We start from the raw sequence: 27893 nt of genomic DNA on the forward strand, positions 1-27893 counted from the left end.
CAGTTCTCATGGAAAAGAAAATCCTCTGCCATATTTCCAGTGCAAGATGGCAGCACCCTGCCCGGCTGTGCAAGCCAGGAGTGAGTCTGGGCTCCCGCCTGAGCTGAGCAGTCTGACTCTGCTGTCAAAACTGAAGGGAAGCTAACACCCAGGTGTGAAACTTAAACATGACATTTCAGATTCCTTCCCGTGTCAGGAATGAATTATTTTAACATAGAGAATAGCATAGCTTGAAAGGTTACTGTTTCCCTTTCCTTATGTTTCAATGACAGTGCCTGACAACACCTCCCCTGGTTGGAAAAGACCCCGTAACACAGAAGCTGAAGTCATTAGTATTCTAGAGCATAAATCCTCTTCTTCTCTAATTATACATGAAAACTGGCATTGCTTAGTAATGAGTTATGAGGATAATAGATACACTGAAAGGAGGGGCAGTATATAGAGGTCGGATGGCATTTTTTTGCTACCTGGTTATTTCTGGGGATCCTCAGACCTCTGGCCCTACAGCTGAGACAAACTTTCCTCAAATTATGGCAGTATATGAAATGCCTGCCCGACGCTTATGGTTTAATTGGTATTAATTGAATTAAACACTTATGTTTAATTGGTATTGTTGCTTCAGTGTGGTTTATTTTTTAATTAAGTCCAGTGTCCCAAACACCTCCAAGACTGGTCACTCACTGTTTCTCTCTGAATTCTCAGCTGGAGTTGCTGGTTGGGTGGTCAGAAGTGCCAGGGAATGAGTATTTGGTGCTTGCATGCAATAGTCTGCCGTCCACTTGGTTATGGAAGGGTGACTGTTACAGACATCCCAGGAGTATGTGGCACTAAATGTCCAACTTTGGGGCTATGTGCAGAGGAGATTTTGACAGAATGGAGAGCTGTGGGGATAGATCTGTCCAATTTTGGGACACTAGTCTAGGATCTCATTTGATCAACATTGTTGAGTCAGGGCATCAGTATGTAAAAGGGGATCTTGGTCCTTAAGGCTTTGACTAAGAAGTTTTTGTCAGCACAACATCAATATTAATGTATTTCTAATGCATACTTGCATTATATATTTGTGTTGCAATTCAGAATATGGATCAACATTTAAAATGAGCAGCACTTTGATCCTGCTCTTTAAGTCAGGTTTGTGTAATTTCAGAAATGTATTTGTACAAGCTTAATTATGCATGTTGTGCCTGAGACGTATATAAATCTGGATACTAGCTACCCACCTGTCCATGTATGTCCCTAACTCCCTGATTTGCATGGCTTACCCACTGGGAAATAAGCAGCAACTGAAAGAAGCTGTTTCTAGTTATTTTACTTTCATTTCTTCAAGGCTTAACACAAAGTAATTGGGCTGCATTTCCTGTGCTTCAGAGACAAGGCTACATGCCTTGCATTGTCTGTCCACCTTTTGGCTTACCTGTCTTTGTGTGACCTCTGGAGAACCCAGATAATGGGTAAAATTTCTGAAGATTGAATGTTTGTTAAAGCTTTTTGCAATCCTTTGGAGGAGGTCATCACCTCTAGTTTGAGAAACACTGATCTTATCTGAACACCTGAAAGTCAAAAGCCAATTAGTTTCATGTGCCAACCAAAACAGGGTGGGCAGACTAAGGTGTTCCGATTCCCAAGAGACTCTCAGTGGCAGGGCCAAGGATGGGGAAGCCCACAGTGTGGACAGTGCTCTCAGCACCTGTGTGGGGAAGGAGTCAAGCTGGTATGTGACCAAAGGATCGGAGCAGATGATGCACCAGCTGCAGAAAGCAGCTGCTCCTGTGAAGTCCCCTGCCAATGCTGGGGGGAAGGTTCTGGGGGCACTGTGAGCACCTTTCCCTGGGCTGCTCTTGGCTTCCAGCTGGGAGGGAAAGCAGGCGAGGAATTGGCTGATGGAAGGGATGAAACTTTTTCAGGAGACGCTAGGGAGTCACAGGAGAGCACACTGGCAAAAGAGGGTGACAGATGGGAAAAAAATGGAGGCAGGGATGAATGAGACATCGGGTCAGCATACAGGAGTCCTCGTCCTGCCTGTCTCCCCAGAGGAGCTGCTCGCACTGGCAGGCTTCTGTTGTTGCTGCAGCAACATCCCGAGCTCACCTTTCCCTTCCTAAACCAGGAGCTGCTTCCTCAAAGCTCCCTCAGTGGTGTGGAAAATCAGCATGTTGTCACTATTCTCAGTTCAGGGCTTTTACCAGCACCCAATCTGTAGTGGTGGGAAATAAAATGGCTAGGCAGGACTGGCTTGCAGGTGTGCAGTTTGAGACAGCAAATAGATCTCACAAAAGTCACAACAGCTGAAGCAATGCAAAAGGGGTGGTCATTATACCTTTAGCTCCTGCTTGTGTCCTGTGATCAATCACTAGCTCGTCAGAAGTGTCGGCAAGCCCTGGAAGAAACCATGTTACATCTTCAATGAGAAGCTGCCCTGCCTGAATTTGAAATCTTTGTGTGTGTGGAGGAGGAACAAAGAAAGAAATGGGCATCCCTTGAAGGTCTTTCTACTCCCCACAGCTTAAACAGAGCTATCACATGCACTACAGCCTTCCCCAGCTATTCATTTTGAAACAAAACAGGCTTTAAACACTTATTTTCACAGGAGCCTTCCAGGAGGTCTGCATTCTTCTGCGGATCCTTTTGCAACATCATTCCAACTCATTCAGCTTTGTATTTAGTGCAAATTGGATCTCAAAATTATTCCTGATTACTCTGTGCATACCTGTAAGCTGCAGAAGGATCTGCTGTTCTTACTGTGTGTGCTTGCACACGGTGCAGCACTATGTGCAGGTTTGGCACCGGTTTACCCCGCAATGCTTTGCACATAAAAGCCCAAGCGTAAGTGTGTTAAAGTATACAATTGAATTTAGACATTCTATGTCAGACTGACCCGGTGCGCGAGGCTCTCGCTGGGAGCACCTTCAGATGTAGGGCAAAATTCTCTTCTCAGATTCCTGGAGTAGCTCCTGACTCAGTCTCCCGAGTCTCCTGCTCTGACACGTGCAGGCGTTTTGTGGTGTGAAAGAGAGTGAGTGCCCTGAAAGAAGTAATCTGTCACTGACTGAGAAATGGACAATAATGGCAAAGTCCCAAAAAGAGCATGAGACCCTTTCTTGAACCAGTTGCTCTGCGTCTGAGAAAACTCGAAGGGTTTGTGTCATTTGAGCAATGTGCTTGTAGCTTCTTCCTCCAAATTATCACTGCACTGATGATCTAAGACTGCTTTGTGGATATGAGGACAGAATTTTGCCTGCAGGATGCACGATTACCAACTGTGCCTCCTCTATAAATCAGTTGTAAGTGCATTTGGAATAGCTGCCAGGCCAGCTTCTGAGCTTACCAGAGGACAGAGCTCCAGCAGATACAGTCCCACATGGCACAGAGCTGTTGCAGTTTTAAAATCAGTCTGATTTTTTTCTTTAACAGGGGAGCCCAGTGTAACTCCGTCAAGACTGGAGTGACACTCTGAATCTGCATCTGCCTCATGTGAGTTAAAATCCTGGCAGCAGCATTTTGTATAACCTGGAGCCTCTGTAGAGATTTTTTTTTTTTTTCCTTTTCAGGAAGGCTATACAATTGTTACTGTCTGTGTCTTGGCAGCAAAGGTAAAAACAACCACACAAATGCATGAGAATTGCATACCTTACTGCACAACCCCTGCTCATTCCAGATCGGCTTCCCTCCTGTCACGTACCGTGTAAGGGATGCCTGCACTCATCACAGACCCAAAGGCTTGCAACTTTCACTCCCAGGGGACTGCTTTTTACTTTTCAATAGTATAATGTTAAGCCAAGCGATGGTGTTAAGGGGAGGTGAAATGCTGTCAACTGGCTTCTGTTTTTTTTAAAGCTTTGGTTGTTTTTTTTTCCACCCCAGTTGCATAATCCACAAGCGCTGGGTGCTGATTGCCCTGTGCTGCTGAAGCATTTGCCTGTGTTGGAACACAGACTGTTGAAATAACGTGGTACTCTGGAGCTGGGGACTTGGCACAGCGGCAGAGATGCCACCATCAAGTAGTAAGAAAAAGAAATCAGAATAAGATGTAAATTGTGCTTTGGTCTTACTGTCATCCCACATGCATTGGGCAAGGATGGTCTGAAAATGGGTTTGTGGCTCTGCCTCCTCACCTGTCAAAGAGTTGGGGGTACTTGAAGACTGGGCCCTTCTCAACTGAGTGAAAGAGCTGAGCAAAGGAGACACGGCATGGCAAATAGCTGAATTCATGGCATCGCCGTGGCATACAAATCATCTCCAGTTGTGGTCTCAGCAACAAGGTCTGAGGGAGGTGGATGTTCAGGAAAATTTTAAACTATTTTTTCATCATGCAGCTACAGAAAAAAAATACCGATGTCCTCTCTACTCTTTTTCCCCATGGATGCCTGAAGTAAACAAGATATACTGCATTTTTTTTTTTCATCTAGTAATGTGTATAACTGGGGCATCTTCCCTGAATGTGCTGCTGTAGTTGCAGCAGTGTTAGCCTGTTCATTCTTGATCTGAAGGAGGTGGATCGTTTGTTTGCCCAGAAGCTCATGTTACTGAAATAGGCATTCGCACAGCTCACAAGAAATGTCAGTGGGTTGTGGCTCATACCAATTGATGCAGTATGTGCTGTGGTATAGGGTGCTGTCAAGGTGGGCTCGGTGAGCTCTCAGTCTGTTCCCAGCTGTGTTTCTAATTAAAGGAAAGTTTATCTTGAACAGTAAGTATGACGGTAATGAGGATGTTTATTGTCCCTTTCCTGTTTCCAGGAGTCCAGTTTCTCATGTCCCTGTTTAGTTTGTGTATCAAGGAGAAGGCTCTCATTTTCCAGATATTGTGGAGTGGTAGAAAAATAGAGAAGGGACATGAGGCATGAGTGAGGTAGTAGTTTAGATTTAATCAAAAGGAAGTCAAGGAAGCAAAATCTCGAGCTTATGAGGTAGGGGGAATAACGACCCCCAAAAAGAAACATTCAGATTAATCCTGTTGCAGTACTGCCTCAACAGAGACTCAGGATGATGAAGGCTGAGGTTGATACCTGTTCTTCAGCCTTTTTCCTACTGGTGCTTCAGCTTGTTTCCTTAGGCCCAGAGAGTTAAAAGGAAGTCTGTAGTGATAAATCTAAGACAAAGAGGCAAATACAGAAAGAAAGAAATTGACTGAGGGCAATTTGTGAGCAGCTGGCCACATGTCCCACCACAGCCATTCTTTGGTGGAATGTTAACAAGATGCACAGGTTGTTTAACAGAAAGCCCTGTGATTTCCCTGGAAAAGTTCTGCTGGAGCTGTTCATGAACCACTTGTGCTTCTCCAGAGGAGATGCTACTGTGTTCCTTGAGATTCTTTTTGTCTAGGCAGCATCACCATGGTTGGTGAGTTCAGAATGAGCAGGGTTTCCTTGGAGAAATGTTTTGTTTGTGAGTGATTTTTTTACGGGTAAGTTGGTAATATGATCAAAGTCCCAGGAAGCTAATGAGTGCAGCAGCTTCATGGACAGAGTGGGGGACTGGAGGCTGCTTCACATAACAGGGAGCTTTGCAGCACTTTCAGCTTCTGAGAGTATGGGCAGGTGTATTCATTACTGTTTTCCCTGGGAAATGCCTTTACTGTCCTGCATCAGAGGAATTCCTTTTTCCAGATGATGCTGTGGTGTCACTCTCACAATGTTGTTCATCACCTAACTGCCTTTTGCTCCCTCCAACTCTAGCTCACTCCCCAGAATTGCCTTGTCAGTCACTGCTTTCTTCATTAGCTGTGGTTTTTGATTGCTCATTCCTATCTATAGCTCAATCAACCCTTCCTTTCCTCAAGGACAGAAAAGACTATGTGCATTGAATGTTTTATGATGTTGTTGATGTTTGCCATCGGCATAATAATGCTTGAAGATTTTCATAACTGTTTTATTGATTTTAGTTATCTGTTTACAAACATTACAGGTTTGTTTATTTTTTAATGGGGAAAATTAACTCTTAGGATTCTAGTGCTTTTTAGATTATTAAGAGATATGGGAACCCTCTGTCACAGTTACTATAATCCGAGTCTTTTGACAGTCTCATTTCTGCTATAGTCCTTGCCTTTTTAGTATTTTTGTAGTATTTTATAAATTTGTTTTCTCTTCTCAGATTGAGCTTCTGTATTCCAAAGTATATATACGGTGGTGATTACCTGGGCAGTATAGACAATGTGTATTAATACATATCATGAGGTCCACAGATGTCCTATATTTCTCTCAGGAAAAGCAGCCTGTCTTCTAACAAGCTTACTGTGTAACTTGCATGGCTTTGTATTTTACTCAGCTAAATTTGAAATATTCAAGTGTTCGAGACAGTTGGGCCCATTGAACCCATGGTAACCTTCCTTGCAGTCATGGGTTGTATTTGACCTTGTTAAATCTTAGGACCAATTTAAGACAGCGGCATGCAGCAAATGTAAACACTCCATCAGAGAAACACAGTGATTTCCTTTTAAATGTTAATGTAATGATATGATTAAGCAGTAACATTTCTAGTATATGGGAAGGTCATTTGTGGGAAGAAGACAGGCTTGAGGGTAGGAATGACTTGGTTGAAGAAGTCCATTTCTTTTGCATTGAACTAAGGTGTGTGTCACAGATGAGCAGCTCATCTGAAATGTGAAAACAGTAAGCTTGCTTAAAAGAGTAGCATTTTGATGTACAAGGGTAATAGCTAACAGATTTTTACAGTACCATATGGTATTATTAACAAACAAATCGTATGTTAAGTTGACAGCTCTACCTTCAAGCTAACTTAGTCTGCAGCAAACATTAATTCCCCTGAGAGGAAATCTGGAGACAATACTAAGCTTTGGGATTGTATCCAGAGCAGTAACAGTAGCACAGCAGCAATGAATTTCAGGCTTTCTAACATGAATACATGTGTTCCCAAAAGTTATTGGTTGCTTCATCAGCTTTGTGAAAACACAGTAAACCAAAACTCTATCTGAGCAGGTAGAATGGGGAGTGTTCATGCATCTGCTTAATGGGACGGCAGGGAGAGGAGCTGCAGTTTGAAATACATTTTTCCTGATGCAGAGAGCTGTGATAGACTGAAGGATATTTCTTCTGGTGCACTCTGCTGCTGAAATCTGAACCGCAGCTCTGCTCAGCTGCAGTCCTGGAGCGTGAGCTAATTCCACCGTGGCTTTGGGCTAGGGGACCCGAGGCAGTGAAGGGCAGGAGCGAAGAACGGAGTGTGTGATGTGGAGGAGGGAGGAGGGCGAATGGGTACATTACTTTTAACTGCCTTCTTGTTTAACCCCCTAGCTGTTTTCAAATTTTCTAACTGAAATCTCATCTTGGTACAGTGTATAAATCCCCTGAATACGAATCTCTTGGATTTGACCTGACCGTAGAAAGATTAGTTTCCATTGGATACCCTCATGAGCTGCTCAATTTTGTGTATGATCCTGCATTCCCTACCAGGTAAATGACTAACAGATACCGACCCAGCCTGCTCGAGGCCTTGAATATTTGTTCTGTAAAGTTCGTAAGCAACACATGAGGCCAGGTCTTCAGAGTTGTGCCTGTGAAGCCCGTGGTTGACCACAGATCATGGGGAAGGGAGTAGACTGCTCCAGTATGTGGAGGGCCCTGGCATACATGAGTCCATGCCAGCAAAGAGGGAGTGTGCAAGAAAAGAGGCCTGCTGAAAACATGGTCCAAAAATAACCTTTCAAAGCAAAGATAGCAGAGACACAATTGGATTGGGAGTTAAATCAAAATGCAGGGGAGAAGGAGCTGTTACTGTCCATGAGGCTGCTAGAATGTCACAGAACATTTTTCTGTAAAGATTTTAATTAATAGCGTCCTGGTGCATAATACATCCTGAAAATTAAGCTGACAGTAAACAACAATGAAAGTGGGACCAATCCATTTCAGTTGTCTAGATGACTCAAACGCCAAAAGCAAAGTTAATGGTGCAAAGTTGCTAAATTCTTACATTTTGTCTTTTGGTAGCAGAGGTAAAAAGGACATTGCTTGTTTTAAACAAGGTTTTTTATCTAACTCTGCGCCTTTAAGTTGTTTCCATTTGTGCCTTTGCTGGATTTGGCTTTTTTGACTCCTTTGGAGCTTCTTTACAAAAAGACTGGACGAGAGGGTCTGTCAGCTTGTTGTTCCAATTTGCAGTGTGGCAGCCTCCTTCCTTCCCTCCTCTCAGCATGTTCAACACTGAGACTGTTGCTGGGTGTGCCCATGCCCGTAACAAGACTGTAGCCCTTCACAAACCTGTGATGAAGACTCCATTAAATCCATTGCCTTCATCCCAGGGAGGGGACAGAAGGGATATCTCTGTGGGAAGGCTGCTTCTCTGGATGCAAGCTACTATATAAGTGAGAGATTTTTGCTGGAGTTGGAACCGGGAACGTTCAGAGCATTTTGTGCAATAGTTACAGGCCCCATCTGGCTCTGTCTGTGACAGAGTGATGAAAAGAGAGGAGAAATTTTTTTATCACATCTCTCTCTTCCTTGCAGCCCAACAGGGCTGTTGGGGAACCACAAACACAGGTGTCAGATTCCTGACCCTGTGGAAGAGGCCCACATCTTCCCTGGTACATGCATAGCTAAGCCTCTCCCAGGTTAAACGGTTCCGTTTTCAAGTCTATGGAGAGCAGATCAGCTGTACCTTTCACCTGGCAGTGCAGGGCTCTTGTTGCTCACCTGCAGCCAGGTAAAAGGGACAGTATAGACTCCATCTGCATAGTAACAGCAACTCTGTTCTGATGCCCCACACCAAGTGAGCAAGCTGTTCTAGAGCTGATTTGGAAAGAACTGCTATTAAAATGGTCACTGCTTAATATGCTCGCTTCTTCATATCTTAAATCGCTTTCTTAACAGAGGCCTGGTGTTTGATACCCACTATGGAAACCTGTTGAAAGTTGATGCCTATGGGAACCTCCTTGTGTGTGCACACGGCTTTAATTTCCTCAGAGGGTAAGTGTTGACTCTTGGCTGTTCTTTTTGACTTAATATGCCCTTTTTTGTCACTGATCCTCAGGGCACCTTTTGTATAAGGAGTCATGGGGGCTCCACTAACAGCAAATGCTGTATTGGTATTCCTGCAACTCCATAATTGACTGGGGATGCACTGAGGGTCCCAGACATGACAACAGCCCAGAGTGTTGATAGAAGAAAGGCCTGTGCCAGCACAGGCACATCTGTAAGTGTGCGGGGAACAGAAGAAAATGTGCTGTGGGAAGGGGTTGATGGGATAATCCAGGGCTGTTCACTGTCCTGGGACAGTTTAACATCAGCAGCTTGTCAGTTAAGACAGAGCCGTTGTGCAAGGGCTCCAAGGAGCAGAGAGGACCTCTGCCCTGGAAGACCATTACCTCCACAGCCATCGCTAAGAAAGGTCGAGGGCCTGAGCTGGCTTGGGGAAGGAACGAGCTTGCTCTACCCCTTTGTGGTTTTGACCTTTGAGGGTGTCAGAAGTGAGGCATCGCATGCCGTTTCCTGCAGCCTTCCCTGGCTGCCTGCATTTCTCTTGCCCCAGAGAAGGTACTTTAGGAAGCAGAGGGGGCTGCAGTGCTACGTGCCTTATGCGTCCCAGCAGATCCCCTCATATTCCTGCTGTGAGGGCAGATGGATGGAAGGCAAGCACAGGCCAGCTCAGGGCCCCCGAGGTGACAAGCCCTGTCACTGCAGGCCTGTGAGTCCTTGCATCAGGAAGCCAAAATTTAGAAAAAGTCCTTACATATGCACTCAAGTTCCTCTTTGAGTCAGAGGTAATCTTCAGAAGCTCCAGAAATGAAGGAAACCAGAATAATTAAATTACTTTAGTCGTCGCCACCCTGCTGATTAATTGCAGAGGGCCCCAGGCAAACCTCCCGCAGCACAGCCGTGCACTCCCCTGCTGAACGCTGCTCGGGGGAATGTAAATCAACACATGGAAAGTGGGGGAAAGTTTAATATAAGCAAACAATGAAAGTGCAGATGATTTAAGGCATCCTCATAGGCAGCAGTATGGGGCTTAAGGTCAAGTTGTGGACTTTCGACCACTTTGTTTCCCTGTGTGGGTTCTGCTCAGTTTGCTGACTCAGCGATGAGGGCTTTGTGCCTGGCTGTGCCGGAGCCAGCGCGGTGTTGGGAACGCTGGTGGATGCAGTTTGCTCTTGCGCTGCTAATGCACGTGGGAAAGCTGGGTGTTGATTAAAGCGCAACAGACTCTAGTTAATGGACCCAGCTACAACTATATTTTGCAGGTCAGCACATTTTATCCTCATTGAGTTTTGTGGTTTCATTCTTCTTCACCTTATCTATTCTCAGGCCTGAAACACGGGATCAATATCCAAATAAATTTATCCAGAGGGATGACACAGATAGGTTTTACATTCTGAACACATTATTCAATCTACCAGGTGAGTGTAATATGAGTGAACACAGGCCTGATTCCGTGCCTTTGAAGCCAGTAAAGTTTTGCTTACCTGTAATATTTTTTTTGCGTTAACTTTATTCTTTTGGGCACAGCGACCAAATTTAGCTGGCCATATGATGTTATCCTTGTTTTAAAATGTTGCTTTGTTTCTTTGCAGAGACCTACCTATTGGCTTGCCTAGTGGATTTCTTTACTAACTGTGACCGGTACACTAGGTGCGTATTCCCTCTGGTTCAAGGTGCTGATGGTACAGTAAGATTGTTATTATAAAAAGCAATACAGCACAGATGGAGCTGTTCTTAATATCAGTTGAGGCCCCTCAAGTGGTTTTGGTGGAGAAAAGTTCAGGCCTCTTATTCTTTTGACATTGAGAGAATTTAGTGGTGACGGGATGATCTATGTGTAGAGCAGAGACTGGTTATGAAGGTCTCCTTTGCAGAGTATATTAATATCACCATACTGACTGGCACTGGTGTTTGGGCCAGCTTCTAAGACCACACACTTATTACAGGTTGATTATAGGCACCAGACAGCTCATTTTGAACCCGTCTGTATTGGAGCCACGTTTGAACTGGTAACTGAAAGGCTAAATTTCCTCAGCCAGTTACCACGAGTCCCTCAAGTCATAATTGAGGACTTTGGTCACTCAAAGGTGAAGTGCTCAGGCACAGTATGGTGTAAAAGGCTGTTTGTGCAGCATGAGTATTTACCTAGCTTTAAAATAGGTAAAAGCATAAAAACAAGCTGTGGTTTGAACTGACAAATGCGAATGCTGCTGTGCTGCTGACTCATGTCATGGTCATCTTTGAGTATTATTTGAGTGGAAGGCAAAGGTTTAATAGGATTTTACCTGAGAGCAGAGGAACTGCTTGTGCAGACAATCCATCAGGTGAAGCGTCCTTTCTCAGGACAGGTGTGATGATTGCTGTCATAATAAATACCGCTCTGTTTAATCCTCTGTGATTTCTTCTAATGCAAACTCTCATGGGTGTCTCAAAGATACCTCCACAGTATCTTGTAGGGGAAATTTCTCATGTTAACTCTATTCAACACTGAAGTAGTTCCTCCTCTCAGCAGTGAGTGTTACATTTAGTTGATTTCCGTGGCAGCCCCTTCTTTAGTGTTGGAAAAAGGGAGGAAGAGCAGCACTGTGCTTACATTATCAGTGCCATTCATCTTTTGTAAAATACTGCAAACTGCACAGTCCCAGTCTTTTTTCCTTCTTGTAATACTGTGGGGGAGAAATAAGAGTTGCAGTCACAGAAGGCTTTAGTACTGCTATGGAGGCAGAGGCCTGTAGTTAGGGACTCACATCCTAAAATTTTAAACAAATGTTCTTGAGTAACATGCAGATCCTGTTAAACTCTAGTTGTAGCCTTCTTTAAAGTCTGAGCTGCAGTAAAGTAGTAAATAAGAAACCATTATGGTAAGATGAAAACACAAGCTCTGAACAGCATTTTGAACTGTCTCTCTCCTTGACATGCTTCTTACCTGCTGCGACTGGCCACTACGGTCTCTCCTCTTTCTCTTCACAGCTGTGAAACGGGGTTTAAAGATGGAGACCTCTTCATGTCCTTCAGGAGTATGTTCCAGGATGTCAGAGATGCTGTTGACTGGGTTCATTACAAGGTGATTGCAAGAACTCCTTGGGACGTCTGTAGTTGTAACTGAGTTAGAGGGACTGGTTTGTAAATCGTGAGTTAAGACGTGTTATTTCACTTTTGGGCAAGAGCCCCGCTTGGCCGCCTAGTGAGCAAATAATAAATTACAGTTGTATGTGAGTAAGTCAAGATCTTGACTGCCCTCCTGGTAGTGGAGCATATCTGTCTTGGCTTCCTCTTCCTTTTTATTGTGCCCAGATTCCATTTCTGTACTGTAATTCATGGGTTTTAGAATGTGATGCCATGAGGGTATTTGCACTTACAGTCCGCAACTTGCACATTGTCCTAATTATTAAAACAGCATTTTACTATAAAAGGGGTACATTGGTACTATCTTATGTTGTCTGAAAAGTACCTGGATTAAACAGAGAAACACATCAACTATTTTCTATTAAGAGAGGAGAGGCAGTTCATCTTTTTCACACAGTTGTGCACAAATTTAGAATATAATTTTGTGGGCGTTAACATCTGGTTAAAGACCTGATTTACTTGTTCTTCCTGATTCAGGAGGTCTGTTGGGGTGGGATGGAGAACCATCACAGGAGAACTCTGCTCACAGTTGTACTTGTTGTGGTCCTTTTAGCCATGCAGAAGTCAGGACTCTATTTTTCTTTCCTTATGCAGTGTTGTGTGATACATGTTGAAGTTGGCCTTTGAGTAAAGCATTATGGTCATTGTTGGAGACAGGTCGTTGACTGTCTTGTTTGGTATGGCAAATCTATTTTTTGTTTGTTTCTATTGTATTCCCTTCTGAAAGGGTTAAAATGCTGTTGAAGTGGATTATTTACCATGGGGAGGGAATCGATGGATCACAGAGTTTGTGATGGTCCCTGCTACTCAAAGCCTCTCATCTCTAGAGTCACTGGTTCAGATTCGCCCTGGTTTGTACTTTCACAGCATTTTAAAGTGTGAAAGTTGGCATTACTTTGATGTCTCTTACATCATAAGTTTCCATTACCTCACTGGGTTCTGTTTCTATTTCAGGGATCGCTCAAGGAAAAGACCCTTGAGAATCTGGAAAAGTATGTGGTGAAAGATGTAAGTGTGAAGTTACTTTACTTGTGCTACGTGACATTCTGTACTGAGTAAGCAGGCAAGAAATAAACATGCTGATTTGCTTTACTAAATCACAAAACAGATAACGCTGTGATTTCTATTGTAATAACCAAAGACAAAGTGGAAAGTTCGGATGCAGCCTTTATTCTGAGCCAGTGATCCACATGATTTCGTATTCACGTGCACGTTTTTTACGTAAAATATAAAAGCCAGAGGAAATGTTATCACGGGACACAGGTGAATACGCTGGCAAGCCTCGTGTTGTTTCTTTTGGTGATGAAAGCAACTGTTATTCCCTGCCCATGTTTTCTCTCCAAGAGAAAGATCTCTTTTTAAAAAGCAACAGGTGAGCATCTTTCTAGACAGAAGTATTCCTTAGTCATCCAACAAAAATGTTACCTGTGTTTAACCATGAGGGACTGAGGGAAAGATCCTGAAAGACTGACCAGCATCCAGTCTCTTGATTGCCCCAAAATGTGTGTTCAGCTCATCTAATTGAGCAAGCTCCAGTGGTTCCCTTACTTTTGCCCTTTCTGCAGCATGCAAGGCCCCTCTGGACCGCTTACAGTATAATTATTCTTTAGTTTAGATGAGCTCTGTGGTAGAGTATCACTTTAAAGCAGTTAACCTTGTTTCTAGTTACACGCCTGCAAAAGTCTTAGGAAACCGTTCTGTGAGGTAATCAGCTACTCTGGCAATGGACTGAGATTTATGATTCAATAAAAATAGCCCTAGGAATAAATTCTCCCTAATTTGAGGTTGGAATTATAATGTGCTCCAACTTGTGGCTTGTGTGAGCTCAGATTTCACCTGCCTCTGGGCCCATTTCGGGAATGGACTTGGAGCTGGAGGAGCTGCTCCAGCATGCCTGGCATGGAGCAGATCGGTGGGAGCAGCACAGGGTGCCTGGCACTGTGGTTGGCAAAGGCACCGCAGCCCAGCTGAGCCCTTCCCCCTCGCCTTCCTCCCCTGGGCTCTGCTCTGGAGGGGTGTTAATGTGGATGGACCAGCAGCTTTCCTGGCTCTGGCCAGTGCGAAACACATGGGTTTGGTTGCTTGATGGTTTTAATTGGTTTTTGTCTGGTGGGATGATATTTGAGAGTGTTTTGCCCATGATGAATATCTGTAACTTTTGTGTGTGACTTCCCTTGGCTTTCAGGGGAAGCTGCCGTTGCTGCTCAGCCGCATGAATGAAGTTGGGAAGGTGTTTCTTGTCACAAACAGCGACTATAAATACACAGATGTAAGTGCTGCTTGAATTGTTGTGTTGGTGTATAATGGAAGAAGCAAAAGCCAACCATTCATTTATATGGGTTTTGGTATGCTATCTTCTGGTGGAGAATCGGGTGTTTTCTAAGGTGTAGGATGGTTTACTGAAAGCAGATTAGGTCTCAAGTCATCTTTTATAGTCCTGGTTCTGTTGCTGACCTAGTATGGGCCTGGCTTGAGTCCCTCTGTGCCTCACTCAGTTCCTCAGCAATTAAAAGGCTGAAAGAGAAAGCGATACTCAGTTTAGATTTCAGCATCCTTTAAAATGTAGAACTTCCCTTTCAAGTGAGATAGTCTTGAGTACAGACAGGTCACCAAAGCCATGGTCCTGGAGAGGTCTAAGAGCCAAAAAGGACTGTCTGCGGTGGTTACTTCAGCTCCAGGTAAATGTCAGGATGTTGCAACACTGCTAATCCTAAGATTTGTATGCCATTGTAAAGCATTGCAAAATATATCTGAAGCAGTGTGCAGATTTCTGAGGCAAATGTGTTCTTTGATTATAAAAATGACTAGTTTAATTCTTGTCACTTGAAATTCCATCCATTCGTTTTATCTCCAAATCTTTTGCTGACTTTTGTGTAAATCCTGAAAATAAAGTTCTGCAACCTGATAAGATAAAAGCAGAAAAGTATGCTTTTATGAACTACACAAATGTATGTTTAAAACTGCGTCTTTGAACACTTTCTTTCTGTTTTTCAGAAAATCATGACTTACTTGTTTGACTTTCCACATGGACCAAAGGTATGTGATTTCTAGACTGCAGTTCCAATAGAAACTGATGTGCCTAATTATCTGTGTAGCTGGAAAGCATTTTAATCCTGCTTCATCGGCTGCATGGGATTAGTTGCTTTAATCTGGTTAAAATGCACTTGCTGTTTTGTGTCCTATCTGAATGGGATCAAAGCAAATGCAATATAACAAAAAGAAAAGAGGCATCATCTGGTCTCAAACAATAATCTGAGTTAATGATAACATTATTTTAGTGATAACACATTTTAACTGTGGCATTTTGCAGCCACATTTCTTAGAAATTTTGCACGTTTTAGATGTTGATAAAAAAACCTTGATGGAAAGGAAAGAGATTGTAAAACAGTAGAAAGACTGATTGTGCCTTGACTATGGTAACTCCAAAAGTTTTAGTCACACTTTTTCTGGTTTTCTGCCGTCAAAATTCAGCCCTGCAACTTTTGGAGAGAGACTTACGAGCTGAATTTATACTGCTTTCTCAGTCTCCCAGTGGGAGGCTCTCTCACACTCAAAAGATGTGTTTTCACACTGTGATAGCTCAAAAAAACTCCTTGCTGTGGTCTTGATCTCAGAATGAGTGGAAGCATGGAGCAGAAAGGGCTCATGAATGCCCAGTGTCCTTTGGGCAGGGCTGTAATTCAAAGCTGTGCTCTGTGGAATAGAGTCCAGGCATTTTCCCAGGCAAATCTACCAGTGTGGTCTTGTAAGGCTGAAGCCGTGAAGTCGCATGTGTCTGGATCTACACAGGATGTCCCCTTCAGAAACAGTGACAGTGGTGTAATTTACAGCATCTCTTTACATGACAGCTGTGCTGTGACATGGACATTCAGCGCAGTACTCCTATCTCAAACCACGTTCTCAGTTGTCAATGCTAGGCTGGGATGGGCTTGCTGCAAAAGGGGAGTGCTTTAGGAGATGGCCCTGGCAACCCAGCATCATACCGCAAGAAGCAAGAGCAGGGGGATTTTGATGGACCAGCAATGTCACAAGGTTGTGGCTATGGACAATGACACTTTGGTTAAACTCCCTGTGATTGATTGTGCTGTGCCTGATTCTGAGGTTTGTTTTTGCCTTTGCAGCCTGGGAGTGCCCATCGGCCATGGCAGTCCTACTTCGACCTGATCCTGGTGGATGCACGAAAACCCCTTTTCTTTGGGGAAGGCACTGTGTTGCGGCAGGTGGACACGGTGAGTGGTATATGGAGAGTACCTCTACAGCTGGAAGGACTCATGCACCTCCTGTGTGGTGACTCTTAGTGGCAATGGGCAACACAGTGTTTAGACAGGAGCTGCCCTAGAGACGGTGGCTGGCCTCTTAGTGATTCCTGAGCAACTCCATGACCTGAGGCACAGAAGAGCTTGAGGCTTTGCTGGCTTCCCTAACATACCACAGGTGGCAATAGGAAAAGAATGTGGAAAGCCACCTCTAGTCTGCCTGGGAGTGAGAGGGAGACAAAGAGTAGGGAGTATCATTAGGACAGAAAAGATCCAGACCATCAGCAATGTCTTCTTTCTCAGGTGACCGGGAAGCTGAAGATTGGTACCTACACTGGCCCATTGCAGCACGGCATCGTATACTCAGGAGGTGAGGCAAGAACCCTTCTTGTCCTGTGGAGCAGCTCTGACATGTCCTCCAACCACTCCAGCTGTGAGAGGACTTGTGCCGGGCGCAAGGTTGTTTCCCAGAGCACATTGTACTGTGCCCTCTGCACACTGCAGCAGAAGCTCTCCATCATCATTGCTTCCCAGCGCAGTGAAGAAATGCACCCGTTCCTCCTCAAACACCCTTTTCCTCCTTTCTAGGGAGAGTCTGGGAAATGCCACTGCAGGGCTTGTGGTGGAGGGGGAGCTGCAGCTGGCCCAATGCAATGTTCTCCGCTGTCCTTAACAGTGCTGCCAGCAGTGTGACCACACTTGGAGGGTCCCCTGAGCCAGGGAAGGGCAGCGGGTGGATGCACAGGCTGTCTGTGATGCCCAGGTCTCCATTAGTCTCACATGGGGTGGGAGGCAGCATGGCCCCTCTGCTGCTGCCATTCATGTTGGGGTGTGCTGCCCCTGGGTGAACTCCCAGGTGGGTAGGCAGTGCCCCTTGCTGCCATGGCCAAGCAGGGCTGCTACATTTAGCAGTGGAGGTTTCTGGGAGGAAAATGCACCTGCTCTGTCCCTAACACTGTCCCTCTGAATTGAGCCACATGTTTCCTTTTGAGTCCCCGTTCTGAGCCATGCCATTCTTTTCTCAGGCTCTTCGGACACAGTCTGTGACCTGCTGGGGGCCAAAGGGAAGGATATCTTGTACATTGGAGACCATATCTTTGGAGACATCCTCAAATCCAAGAAGCGCCAGGGCTGGAGGACCTTCCTGGTGATCCCCGAGCTGGCGCAGGAGCTGCATGTCTGGACAGACAAAAGCGGTCAGCAGCTGGGCAAACTCTAGGCCAGACTTTGCGCTTACTTTCCTGGTGCTGCACCTCTGAGTAGGCATGCAGGGGAAAAGTCACCCTGGCTTGCCCCTTCTCCTTTTGGCCCTTTTTCCCTGGGTCTGGTTGTTGGTGGCAAGAGCTGGGGCAGCTCTCTGGGGTCCCAGTCCTTTCCTGTGCTCTTTCCCAGGCTGCTTGTGTGTGATCAGCCAAGTGCTGACTTGGCCGGGGAAGAAGCTGTAGCTGGGTGGGGTTGAGTTGTTCCTCATCCATAACCCTTGCCCCCAAAACTGCTCTCCTTCTGCCCCTGTGAAGCCGTGGCTTCTCTGGTAAAAAGTATCTGACAAGATACCTGGTTTATTCTCCCTGTAATGCCAGAGCCATGACTGCTCTCCCATCTGCAGGGAGTCCCTGCTCACCAGCTGCTTCCTCCTCCTTCCTCCCGCTCCCTCTGCTGTGCTGCTGCCAAAGAGCTGTGTGTTTCCCATCCTCCAGTGCTACTGCTTTTCTCCCAGGTTTGCCCTTTGGTGTGTAAATAGGTCTGGGGGTTATGCAAGTTGCCCCATGGCTGGTTGGAAAGTTTTGGTGAGGGCTGCAAAGGTTCAGCCTCAAAAACAAAAGGGGCAACGAGAAACTAAGCCCAAAGCTCTGCCGATGGCACAGAGCACAACTGAACCCTCTCCCTGCACAGTGGAGGTGAGATGCCACACTTCTTGATGCAGTGTCCCTCCACCACCTTGCAAGGGGAACGGGCAGGATGGTGGGTTTGCTTTCAGCCCTTTTCATTTCAAGAGTTTTAACTTACCTTTTTCCCCTTTCTTTTCTGGATTTTCCAGCCCTTTTTGAAGAGCTGCAGAGTCTGGACATTTTCTTGGCCGAGCTGTACAAGTGAGTGTTCAAACAGTGACAACTTTCTTGCTGCCTCTCCCAGCCTAGCGACAGCTGTCGAGTGGCTCTGATGAAACCTTGGGGTTGGGTTAGCAGCACTGCTGCCGGAGCTTTGACTCAGGCCTGGGCTCTGCCCACGAGACCAACCTTCCCCTCCAGACCAGCCTCCCTACCCCAAGCCCCCATTCCACAGCATCTGATTCTGAAAGGCTTTTCACACCATGTATTTACCTTCTCGCCTGTAACTAGGCATCTGGACAGTAGCAGCAATGAACGCCCTGACATCAGCTCCATCCAGAGACGCATTAAGGTACCAATCATAAAAATCCCTTTTCATCCTTTTGGATCCCAAAGGGCTTGACAACCCAACCCCATTGCTCAGCCCTGAAATGCTTTGCTCTGCCTTTGGGTGGGCACGGCAGGCTTGGCAAAGCTGTTCTGTCTTTGTGGACGCAAACGGAGGAGCTTCTCAGCTCACTGGTGTCACTGGCATTCCTAAAAGGCAGCCTGGTCTGGAATAGGGTCTCCTTCCTCGTGCACACAGCAGCACTGACTGACAGTGCTCACTGCTGCAGAGCTGGGCGCTGGCATGCACAAGCTTGGAGGGGCTGTAGCCTCTGGTTCAGCCAGCCCTGGGGTGCCAGCCTGGGGCAGGTGCTGGCGCTGAACCCGCTGCTGCCTTCCCCTCTGTTAGCTGGGACTTGGCTGTGCTCTGATGCCATGGGATATGGGCACAGGAAGCCTTGCCAGAGATCCTTGCAGATCTCATGTAGCCCCCAGCCCTCAGTGCGCTCCACTTCGGTGTTGTCGTGGCTCCGTGCTGCTGCCTGCCCAGCCCAGGATCTAACCTGCCCTTTGCTTGTAGAAAGTGACCCATGACATGGACATGTGCTACGGGATGATGGGGAGCCTCTTCCGCAGCGGCTCTCGGCAGACCCTGTTTGCCAGCCAGGTGATGCGCTACGCTGATCTCTATGCAGCCTCCTTCATCAACCTCCTCTACTACCCCTTCAGCTACCTCTTCAGAGCCGCCCACGTCCTGGTGAGTTGCAGACCCCAGGGAGGAGGGCGGGGGTCCCAAAGGTGCCTGCGCTTGTGTTTAACACTTCCACAAGCCGCAAACACCAGGAATGGCACTTTGGAAGGTTGGGTGGCATTTGGTGCACCGTAGGCCAAAGGGTCACTTTCTGGGGTTTGCTCTCCATCTCAGGGATTGGGACACCCCTTGCCATCTCCTCTCTCTCTTCCATGTGTAGATGCCACATGAGTCCACGGTAGAGCACACACACGTCGACATCAATGAGAAGGAGTCGCCGATGGCCACGCGCAATCGCACCTCAGTGGATTTTAAAGATTCCGACTATAAGCGGCATCAACTGACCCGCTCCATCAGTGAGATCAAACCGCCCAACCTCTTCCCCCAGGCACCTCAGGAAATCACACATTGCCATGATGAAGATGATGATGAGGAAGAGGAAGAGGAGGAAGAGGAGGAGGAGGAAGAAGAGGAATAAGAAGGAAAGAGCAAAGCATCTCTGAAGATAAACCGTGACTCTAGCAGTGATCAGGAGCAAATTCCTTTGTTGGGGCCCTTGGGGTGATGGGTTGGGGGGTGTTGATTCTTGCAAAGGCACATTTTGAAAGTGTTCGGAAACTTTTAACAAATTAACACTAACTAGGAGGAGACCCTTGTTTTCAGTTTTGCAGACGGTTCAAAAAGCTGATGGATTCTGCCTGGGTCGTGCATTCAGGTTGTACTGCCCGCCTGTGCTGTCATGCTGCTCCTATTACATTTAGGGATGCTGCATGTTTCTCCCTTTCCTGTGATGTGTTTCATTTGATTTTCATTTGAACGGTGTCCTGTGAACGGTTTTTGCCAGTTGTTACATTCGTTGTAGAGAAGGAAAGGGTGTGCTGGGCCCTGCAGGAGACAAAATCATCCAAATCCTCCTGCCCGTTGGGTTGCTGCCCTTAACCCTCTGCTTCTGAGTTGCAAAATTCCCCCTCCCTCTGTTAGCCAGGGTGTTGCTGTGGCTTCCAGCACTCAGTTTAACCTCTGCTTGGCGTGAGTTTCTCTGTGTTAAGTGGTTCAGTTCCTCCGGCCATCACAGGTGGCGGTGGGGTTCCAGCTCTTGCCTATCTGCAGCCGTACACGTTTCAGCTTGTAGATGCTTGTTATCCTCCCCCAGTGTTTCCAAGCTCCCTTTCATCATCGGCATGTGATGCATGATTTCCAATGCGTTTCTCAAACAGCTGAGCCGCACACTGTGTTCTCCACTCCTGTAGTTTCAGCAGTAAATATTAACCCAGGAGCTTGAAGCTACTCTTTTAGCATTACGTTAGTCGGTTGGTTTTCCTGCTGCCTATTACTGACCTTTCTGTTCGCTCAGCTTTAAGAAAGTGAAGCATCCCAAAGACAAACCCAGCCACCATCTGGAGTGAAAGGGCCTGTTATTCCAGCGTGCTGCAGGCCACGCACATCTGCCCTAAACTAGGAAACAGTACTTGCCACAGGGCCAGCCCTGCGGTGGGAGCCAGGCTGGCAGCTGCCCTTGTCTTTGGCCTGGCGCAGAGCAAGTTGTGGTGGGCAAAGCTGCGTCCCCAGCCAAGGAGGGTGATGGTTGCGGGCTACCATGTGGGGACTGGAAGTAGCCAAATGTGTCCTGCAGGGATGGGCAGTCCTTGTGCCTGAAAAGCCAGCCCAGGGAAGGCATGGGGCCAGTGTGCAGCTGGGCAGCAGCACCCTGTGGTTTTCCTCCAGGTCATGGGTGCAACCTCCCTTACTCCAGCCTGTGCCGTTCGCTGTGAAGGGATTACGAGGGCCCTCTTGTAATGAATTCGACTGTTGTTTCAGTACCATAAACTCATTTAATTATTTTTTTTTCCATTTTAAAGTACCTTAGGAGAAAATAAAAAAAAGAAAAACCACACCAATACATCTGAGCAGGAAACACTGCTGCTGTAGTGGCAGTTGTTCAAGTCAATAAATGATGATGTTTCTAAGAAATGCCTGGCGATTTATGGCGTGTCACTGAGATGATGAGGGCTGTGCTGGAGGTGGCAGGGAGAGCTGGGACAGGTGCTGAGGGAGAGGGAAAGCATCTCTGGGAACTGGTTGTGTGACATGTTGCCAAGCAGTGGTGGTGGATCTGGCTTTAAGGGCTTGTCTGGTCCCCGGGTGAGGAGGAAGCAATGGTGGCAGGGGCACAAGGCTTTTGTTATCCCCATCAGCTTCAGCCAGGAGACACGGGGAGACAGAAACGTTTTGGCCTGGATTTGTAGAGTGAGGCGAGGCTTTTCCATGGCCGGAAGGGCAACACCCCTACCCTGCCACTACCTCCAACATTGCGCCTTTCCAGGGCTGTTTCCCACCGGCATTACCAAGGGCCGCTCCCCACCACGTGTGACCTGTGCCCAGGGTGGCACAGGCACCACAACGTGGCCCATGCTCACCAGGTGCTGCAGACCTCGTTAAACAGAAGAATACCCAGGGAAGGCCAGTGGTGCCATAGCTATATGTACCCTGTGCCCAGATGACAAGAGGACAGCGCAATGGCTGAGCTCAGCCCTTGCCTATAAACCAACCCCTCATATCAACCAAACCAGGCCAGATGAGGCCCTGCCATCAGAGCTACCACAGAAGGACTGTCAGTACCCAGGGCCCAAAGTGCCAAACAGAAAAGCAACACTAAGTGGCTGCAGATGGTGGCCAACAATCAACAGCCGACACCACAGGGATTGCTAAAAGCCCAAACCCAGCACTGGGTCCCTGACTCATTGATTTTTGGGGTCTGGAGAGCAGTTAACATGTACCCACAGGGAGGTCAGCTGCAAGAGGGGTTTGAGGGAGCTGTTCCCGAGCCCTTTCACTAAAGGCCATGCTGGGCTTTGCTATGTTTAAACCTCATTTCTCCAAGTATAGCCACTTGAATTTTTTAAGCTTTAGCTCAGCAGCTGGGAGGGCGTGCGGCTGCGGGAAGGGAGGTCTGGGGAGCTCCGTGCATTCCTCCTTCCTCGCCGGTCGCCACAAATAGCTCACTCCCAGCCCAAGGGCTATTTCTGACTGTGATAGGGAGAAGACTCTTCAAGGCTGGAGCAATGGAAAGTATTTGACCCTCACTTGATGGTGGGAAAGCGGTGGGCAGAGCCTGAGGGACACACAGGCACTGCTCTCTGCCCGGCCTGGTGCCCCTCTGCCCGGCCTGCACTAGCTGCGCGATGGTGGTGCAGTAAGAAACCACCAAGCAAGAGCCAAGGTGAAGCCTCTTGCCCCGGCTGGCACAGGGGACAGCCCACATTAGTTTTGTAGCCCACACCACCGACAGGCAGCTGCCTGCACCTCTGGCCCGCACCAGCTGCTGCTCCAGGCAGCCGGTGGCCTGGCAGTACCTGTGTCCAACCGCCGCTGCAGAGCCCCCAGGAAAAGCCAGCAGGAGCCACAGCTGCTGCGACACTCCTGCCACTCTCCTTGCAGCCTGGGCCCTGTCCCAAGGGACAGCCATGCTGTTGCCCACCAGTATCGGGCTCTCCTGCGGCAAAAGCCTGGTGGGAGCAATGCAAGCACCGGTGACAGGCCTCACCCCCTGCCCTCAGCGCTCACAGACCTGATTTCCCCCATTTTCTGCAACACCAGACACCCACCCGCGCTGCTCTGCGGAGACGGAGGGGGCTCAGCGCAAACTCTACCAGGGACAGGAGCCCGAGGCTGACGCTGCACTTAGCCACAGCCCTGCAGACATTTTTGTGTTGGGCACTGCCAGCAAGCACTTCTGATCAGGTCAGAGTAGCTGGAGCTGCTCCCACCGCCTCTTCCTTTGTGCCACCTTCCCTCAGTGGAGCACAGGCCCAGAGTGAGGGTTTCCGTGCCCACTGTGGAGGACGCAAAGCCCTGTGCTGGTCCCTGAGCCACAGCTATTGCTACCTTGGCACCTGAGGGCCCAGCCGCCTGCAGCATACATTGCCTAGGCAATTTTGTGGGTGTAGAGCCACCGCCTCCCCCCCCGGGCCCTGCACGAAGGTGCTCACCTCCAGCAGAACAGCCCTGGGGCCCACGGGGCTGCAGAGCGTGCGGGGTGGGGGGGTGGGGGGGCACAGGGCTGACCAGGCACACAGACAGAGCTGTGCAGTAGCAGCATGGTTGGGGGCAGGGGGGTGAATGGTCTAGCAGGACTTAACAACCTATAGGTAACAAAAGGTGACCTTCAGCATGACTCACACAGTATGTGAGAGCTGGCCTTCAGCGCTGGGGTCCCATCCCTGCTGCTGCAGCAGGAGTGCAGAGCACAGCCTGGGTGCTGCGAGGACGCAGAGCCCAGGTGCAGCCGCCTTTGCTTCAGGTGCCGCTCCCTGCACAGTGCAGCCTGGACTGGGGCAGCCCACACTCATCCCGCCACCCCGCAGGGACCCGACTCTCCTGCCCTGCTCCTCTTCACCATCAGAGCCATCCCCCAAATCTGCCTTCACATTAATTCTACTTACATCCTGCTTGTGGCATCCCACCATTCTCCACCTGCTGCCAGGGACAGGCACACGCAGAGGAGCAGACGTCCTCACAAGACCTGCCACTCTCCCCAGGTCCTGCTGATACGATGTTGGGGAGCGAGGTCCAGGGAGATGGGACCACCCTGCGGCACAGGAATGGGGACAGAGGCTGCATTGTGGGCAGCAAAACCCCTAACAAGGGTTCAGCAGATGTTGCCCAACGCGCTAACCCAGCGTTTCACAGCTCAAGCGCTGAGCAAGGCAGAAAGGCCTGTGCAGGGAGAGCAGCTGGGCAAAATGGCTGCAAGGAGGATGAAATGGGCACGTGGCAGGGCTGTATCATCTGGCACGCAGGAAAGGGTCGGCTATTCCTCTGCCGGCATGGAGCTGGACGTGATGCTGGGCAGTGGACCAAGCGCAGACTTGCTCTCCTGCTCAGAAATAAGTCTCTGTCACTGCAGACTCAGCACAACTCTGCTGCCGAAGTCCCAACACCAGGGGAGCAAGCAGCGGCACCTAACAACGCAAGGGGACAGACAGACACGCTCCTCTAGTGATTCCTGTCCAACAGAGCCACCATTGCCACCAGCCACGTCCCTCGCTGGTGACCCCCCAGTCACACACCACCTGGCAGGAACACACGCTCTGGACAGACAGACAGATGGCATCTATGCTTCTGGAAAAACAAACATGATCTATGGAAAGCAAGTTGTAAATAAGGGGATTTTATTAGTGGAAGAAAAAGACCCTGACCCTTGAGGGAACTTCAGAAAGCGAAAGTCAGCTGCTTGCCGTTGCCACCAGCTTCCCAGCTTCTGGTCAGCAAAACCACCACCAGAGCCCCCCCCCGGCTCAAGGACTTATGGGCCCAGACCCACCAAAGCGAAGAACAAGACCTGGCTCTAAGGAGAATAGGATCCGGCCTCTCCGTGGCTCTTGATAGCTGAAGAGGAGATTAAAGATGGCTGATGTGCCAATAGCAGAGATCTGGGTCCAGGATCACCGACATCAGCCCCACCACCCGCATGCCAAAATCCGTCCCTTGGAAATGAGGGGGGAGCATGGAGGAGGGAAAAATGCATAAACTGGAATGTTCAACAGAAAAAAAAAAATCATCATTTATCTAAAAAGAATAGAAATAAACAAAATGCTTTTAAACAAAATCACAAAATATACAAATAAATCTGGTACAAAATAAATAGGAAAGATTGGAAATCTACAACAAAATTGGAATAATTATAAAATTCATTCATATGACAATCAGTATATGAAACGTATACACTTCATTCAGGAGTTCAGTTGTGCTTATTCAGGTTTATGTACACACATGGAAATACTGTAGTCAGAACACTACAACTCTGGAAACCCGAAGTCATGTACAATATGATACAATTCGCAAAGACCATGTATGATGGCAAATAAGACACGGGGACGAGCTGGCTGGAGCGGCTTAGCGGGTTCAGATAGCCACGAAAACACACAGTGGAGGGAGAGCCGCGGCTTCGGAGCCGGGGGGGACCAAGGCCGAGCCAGCAGCGGCCAGGAGGAGGCTTGGGGCAGCCAGGAAGGACCCGACTGCGGGAGAAAGGTTTGGTGTGAGACCTCTGGCTGCCGAGCACCAGCCGCTCACAGCTTCCAGGAATACTTCTCAAGTATTTGGGGTTTCCAATTCAATGTGTTTGGCATCCTGTGCCTGCCCCGTGATTTAGGTATTGAGGTCAGCTCTGCAGCTGTGTGTGCTGGAGAAAGCACATGCCAAGAGCTCTGAGGACCCTCAGCGGGGCCTGACCCTGAACCGCTCATAAACCACCCTTGTGCTTGGGAGAACATGGATCAAATGGGACCGGAGCACTGGTGCTGGGGTCCTGGTGGGTTTCCACTCTCCAAATTTCATATGGTCTGCAAGGAAGGGAGAGGGAAGCAAGTCCTTGAGCAGCATCTCCTACCCTTGGCATGAGGAATGAAGACAGGACAGCCGCAGCATCGCCCGGTCCTGGGTGCTGTACTTCCTTCTCTCACCTTCCTGACCACTCAACCAGACCACAGCGAGAAGAGCAGAGGAACAGCCACGGCCAATGCGAGAGCAGCAGCCACAGAAACCCACATTGCTGAATCCAAACCAGCACAATGCAGAAGGACAGAGCACGTACCCGGGGTAAAAACCTGCCGGCCAAACCGGCCCAGCCCAGCCTGCTGGGACCTGAGACTTTAAAGCAGGGATGACACTAGAGCTGATCTAGGGACGGCCACTTTGTCACTCCTGTGAATAGAGGAGCTCACCAGGAGTCCCCTCCATGCTCCCACATTGATCTTTGGGCGAATCCAGAAGGCATACATTCAATATTGGCACTTCCAACTAAAGGCCTACGATCCAGGCTACTCGTCTGGCACCTACAAGCTTCTCACTTGAATTTGGAAGGATAACAGCAATGCCCAGAGGATAAGACAAACCACCTCCTTTTATAAAGCTCTGCAGTCTCCAAACAGCTGAAATGGGATGCTAGACTGCTCTGCCAAGCACTAATGCTGGGACAAGCCCTTCTTTCCCAACAAACCCTGCTATCAAACAATGGCCACACTGCTTCCAGGAGGAGAAGGCAACAGAGAGATCAAATCCACCTCTGGAGCATCGGAGCCACCTGCAGCCTTTGCACGTTCCAGGTGCACGTTTGGCTCACAACAGCTGACAAACCTCAAGTCTGTCTCTATGACAGGCAGCTCCTGTCAAGAATGGCCAAACCTCTCCTGCTGGGGGGAGGATTAAACATCAAGCACTTCACTAGCCAGAAATCTGCGCTGGAGGGGTGAGAGCAGCCAGGGCACCAGCCTCTGCAGGACCCCAGTGAGCGGCCCTGCTCAGAGGAAAACAGGGCCTGAAGAAGAAACCTCAGGAGAGAGCAGAAAGATGGTTTTCAGCTGGAGACAGAAGACCAGCAGCTTTGAGTACCGTATTTCCAAGGTGCAGAACCACTATAGAGCTTGACCTCAGGGTAATGAGAACAAGATGATGTCACTTTGACTGAGTTTCACACTACCAATCTGTGAAACGCCTCCCTCCACCATCCGTACTGTGCCACAGGCTGGAGGCAGCTTTCTGGCACCCCTTTCCCATCCCTGCAGCTCAGGGAAGGGCACTGGGATAACCTGGCATTCCAGGCTTTCTCCTAGGGAATGCTCTGGCCTCCCCAGGTTCAGCATCCACCTTCTCACAGAACAGCCAATATGCACAACCACACCAAAAAGCTCAACAGTACCACCTTGGACCCATAGCAACAGCATCCCCTCTCCTGGACATGGCCTCAAGGGCACAGCCATGACACTAACCACAGAGGAATGCAACCCAGCAGGAAGCCAGGATCCAGGACAAGAGCAAGACACCAAGCGGGATTGTCCAGGGGTCCAGGGGGTTCTGTGGGAAGCCATGGATGTCTCCGAGTCCCCTGTGCTGCCGACACATGGGAATGAGGCCAGTATCACCACAGAGATCACACCAACAAGAGACCTGCAACTGATGGACCAAGTATAACAACAAGAGAGCAGGGATGAGAGCAGCTTGCCAACCCAGCTCGTAGGGTAGAGCTTGTCCTCTCTGCTGGTCAAGTCAGGATGACGGCTGCTCTCTCCTCTGTGCCATGAAAAGATGCCCGGCTTTCGAATCATGTGAGTTAAGCTCATCATTTCTCTGTTGGGTCAAACCAACCCTCAGTACCAGGTACTTCTTTGGGTCTATTTAGAACCAGTGTAGAGTCGGGCAGCAGGGTGGGCAGCAAGCCCAGGTCCGTATCCCACCGAGCCTTTCAGCACGTGCTGCTTTCCAGCTTTGTGCCAGCTTCGCATGCGGCAGCGCACAGTATGAACGCAGGAACCCCTCAACGCTGGTCGGACACCTTTGGAATGAAGCCTCAAATTAGCATCACAACAAGAGGTACTCTCTGCAGCATCCTTCCCCACTCCCCAGCCCCAGTTTTCTACTGGCAATCCAGACACTGGATAACTTCACAACTGGTACGCAGG

General features: G+C 48.3%; 1 protein-coding gene across 1 annotated transcript in view; it reads left to right on the forward strand.

Annotated features, from left to right (window-relative positions):
- NT5C2 (5'-nucleotidase, cytosolic II) overlaps positions 1–21405 on the forward strand; it is a 62047-nt gene extending 40642 nt beyond the window's left edge. Inside the window, exons 4-18 of the mRNA XM_082486669.1 lie at positions 7291–7408; positions 8822–8917; positions 10253–10344; positions 10519–10576; positions 11897–11990; positions 13007–13060; positions 14238–14321; positions 15047–15088; positions 16174–16281; positions 16612–16678; positions 17334–17504; positions 18347–18398; positions 18648–18708; positions 19264–19440; positions 19655–21405. Coding sequence (XP_082342795.1) covers positions 7291–7408; positions 8822–8917; positions 10253–10344; positions 10519–10576; positions 11897–11990; positions 13007–13060; positions 14238–14321; positions 15047–15088; positions 16174–16281; positions 16612–16678; positions 17334–17504; positions 18347–18398; positions 18648–18708; positions 19264–19440; positions 19655–19912 — 1532 coding nt within the window. The 3' untranslated portion in view covers positions 19913–21405. The remainder of the gene's footprint in view (positions 1–7290; positions 7409–8821; positions 8918–10252; positions 10345–10518; positions 10577–11896; positions 11991–13006; positions 13061–14237; positions 14322–15046; positions 15089–16173; positions 16282–16611; positions 16679–17333; positions 17505–18346; positions 18399–18647; positions 18709–19263; positions 19441–19654) is intronic.
- The last annotated feature ends 6488 nt before the right edge of the window (positions 21406–27893 follow it).

Source organism: Vanellus vanellus (genome assembly GCF_965231255.1).
Source record: "Vanellus vanellus genome assembly, chromosome: 7".
In the NCBI taxonomy this organism is placed as follows: Eukaryota; Metazoa; Chordata; class Aves; order Charadriiformes; family Charadriidae; genus Vanellus; species Vanellus vanellus.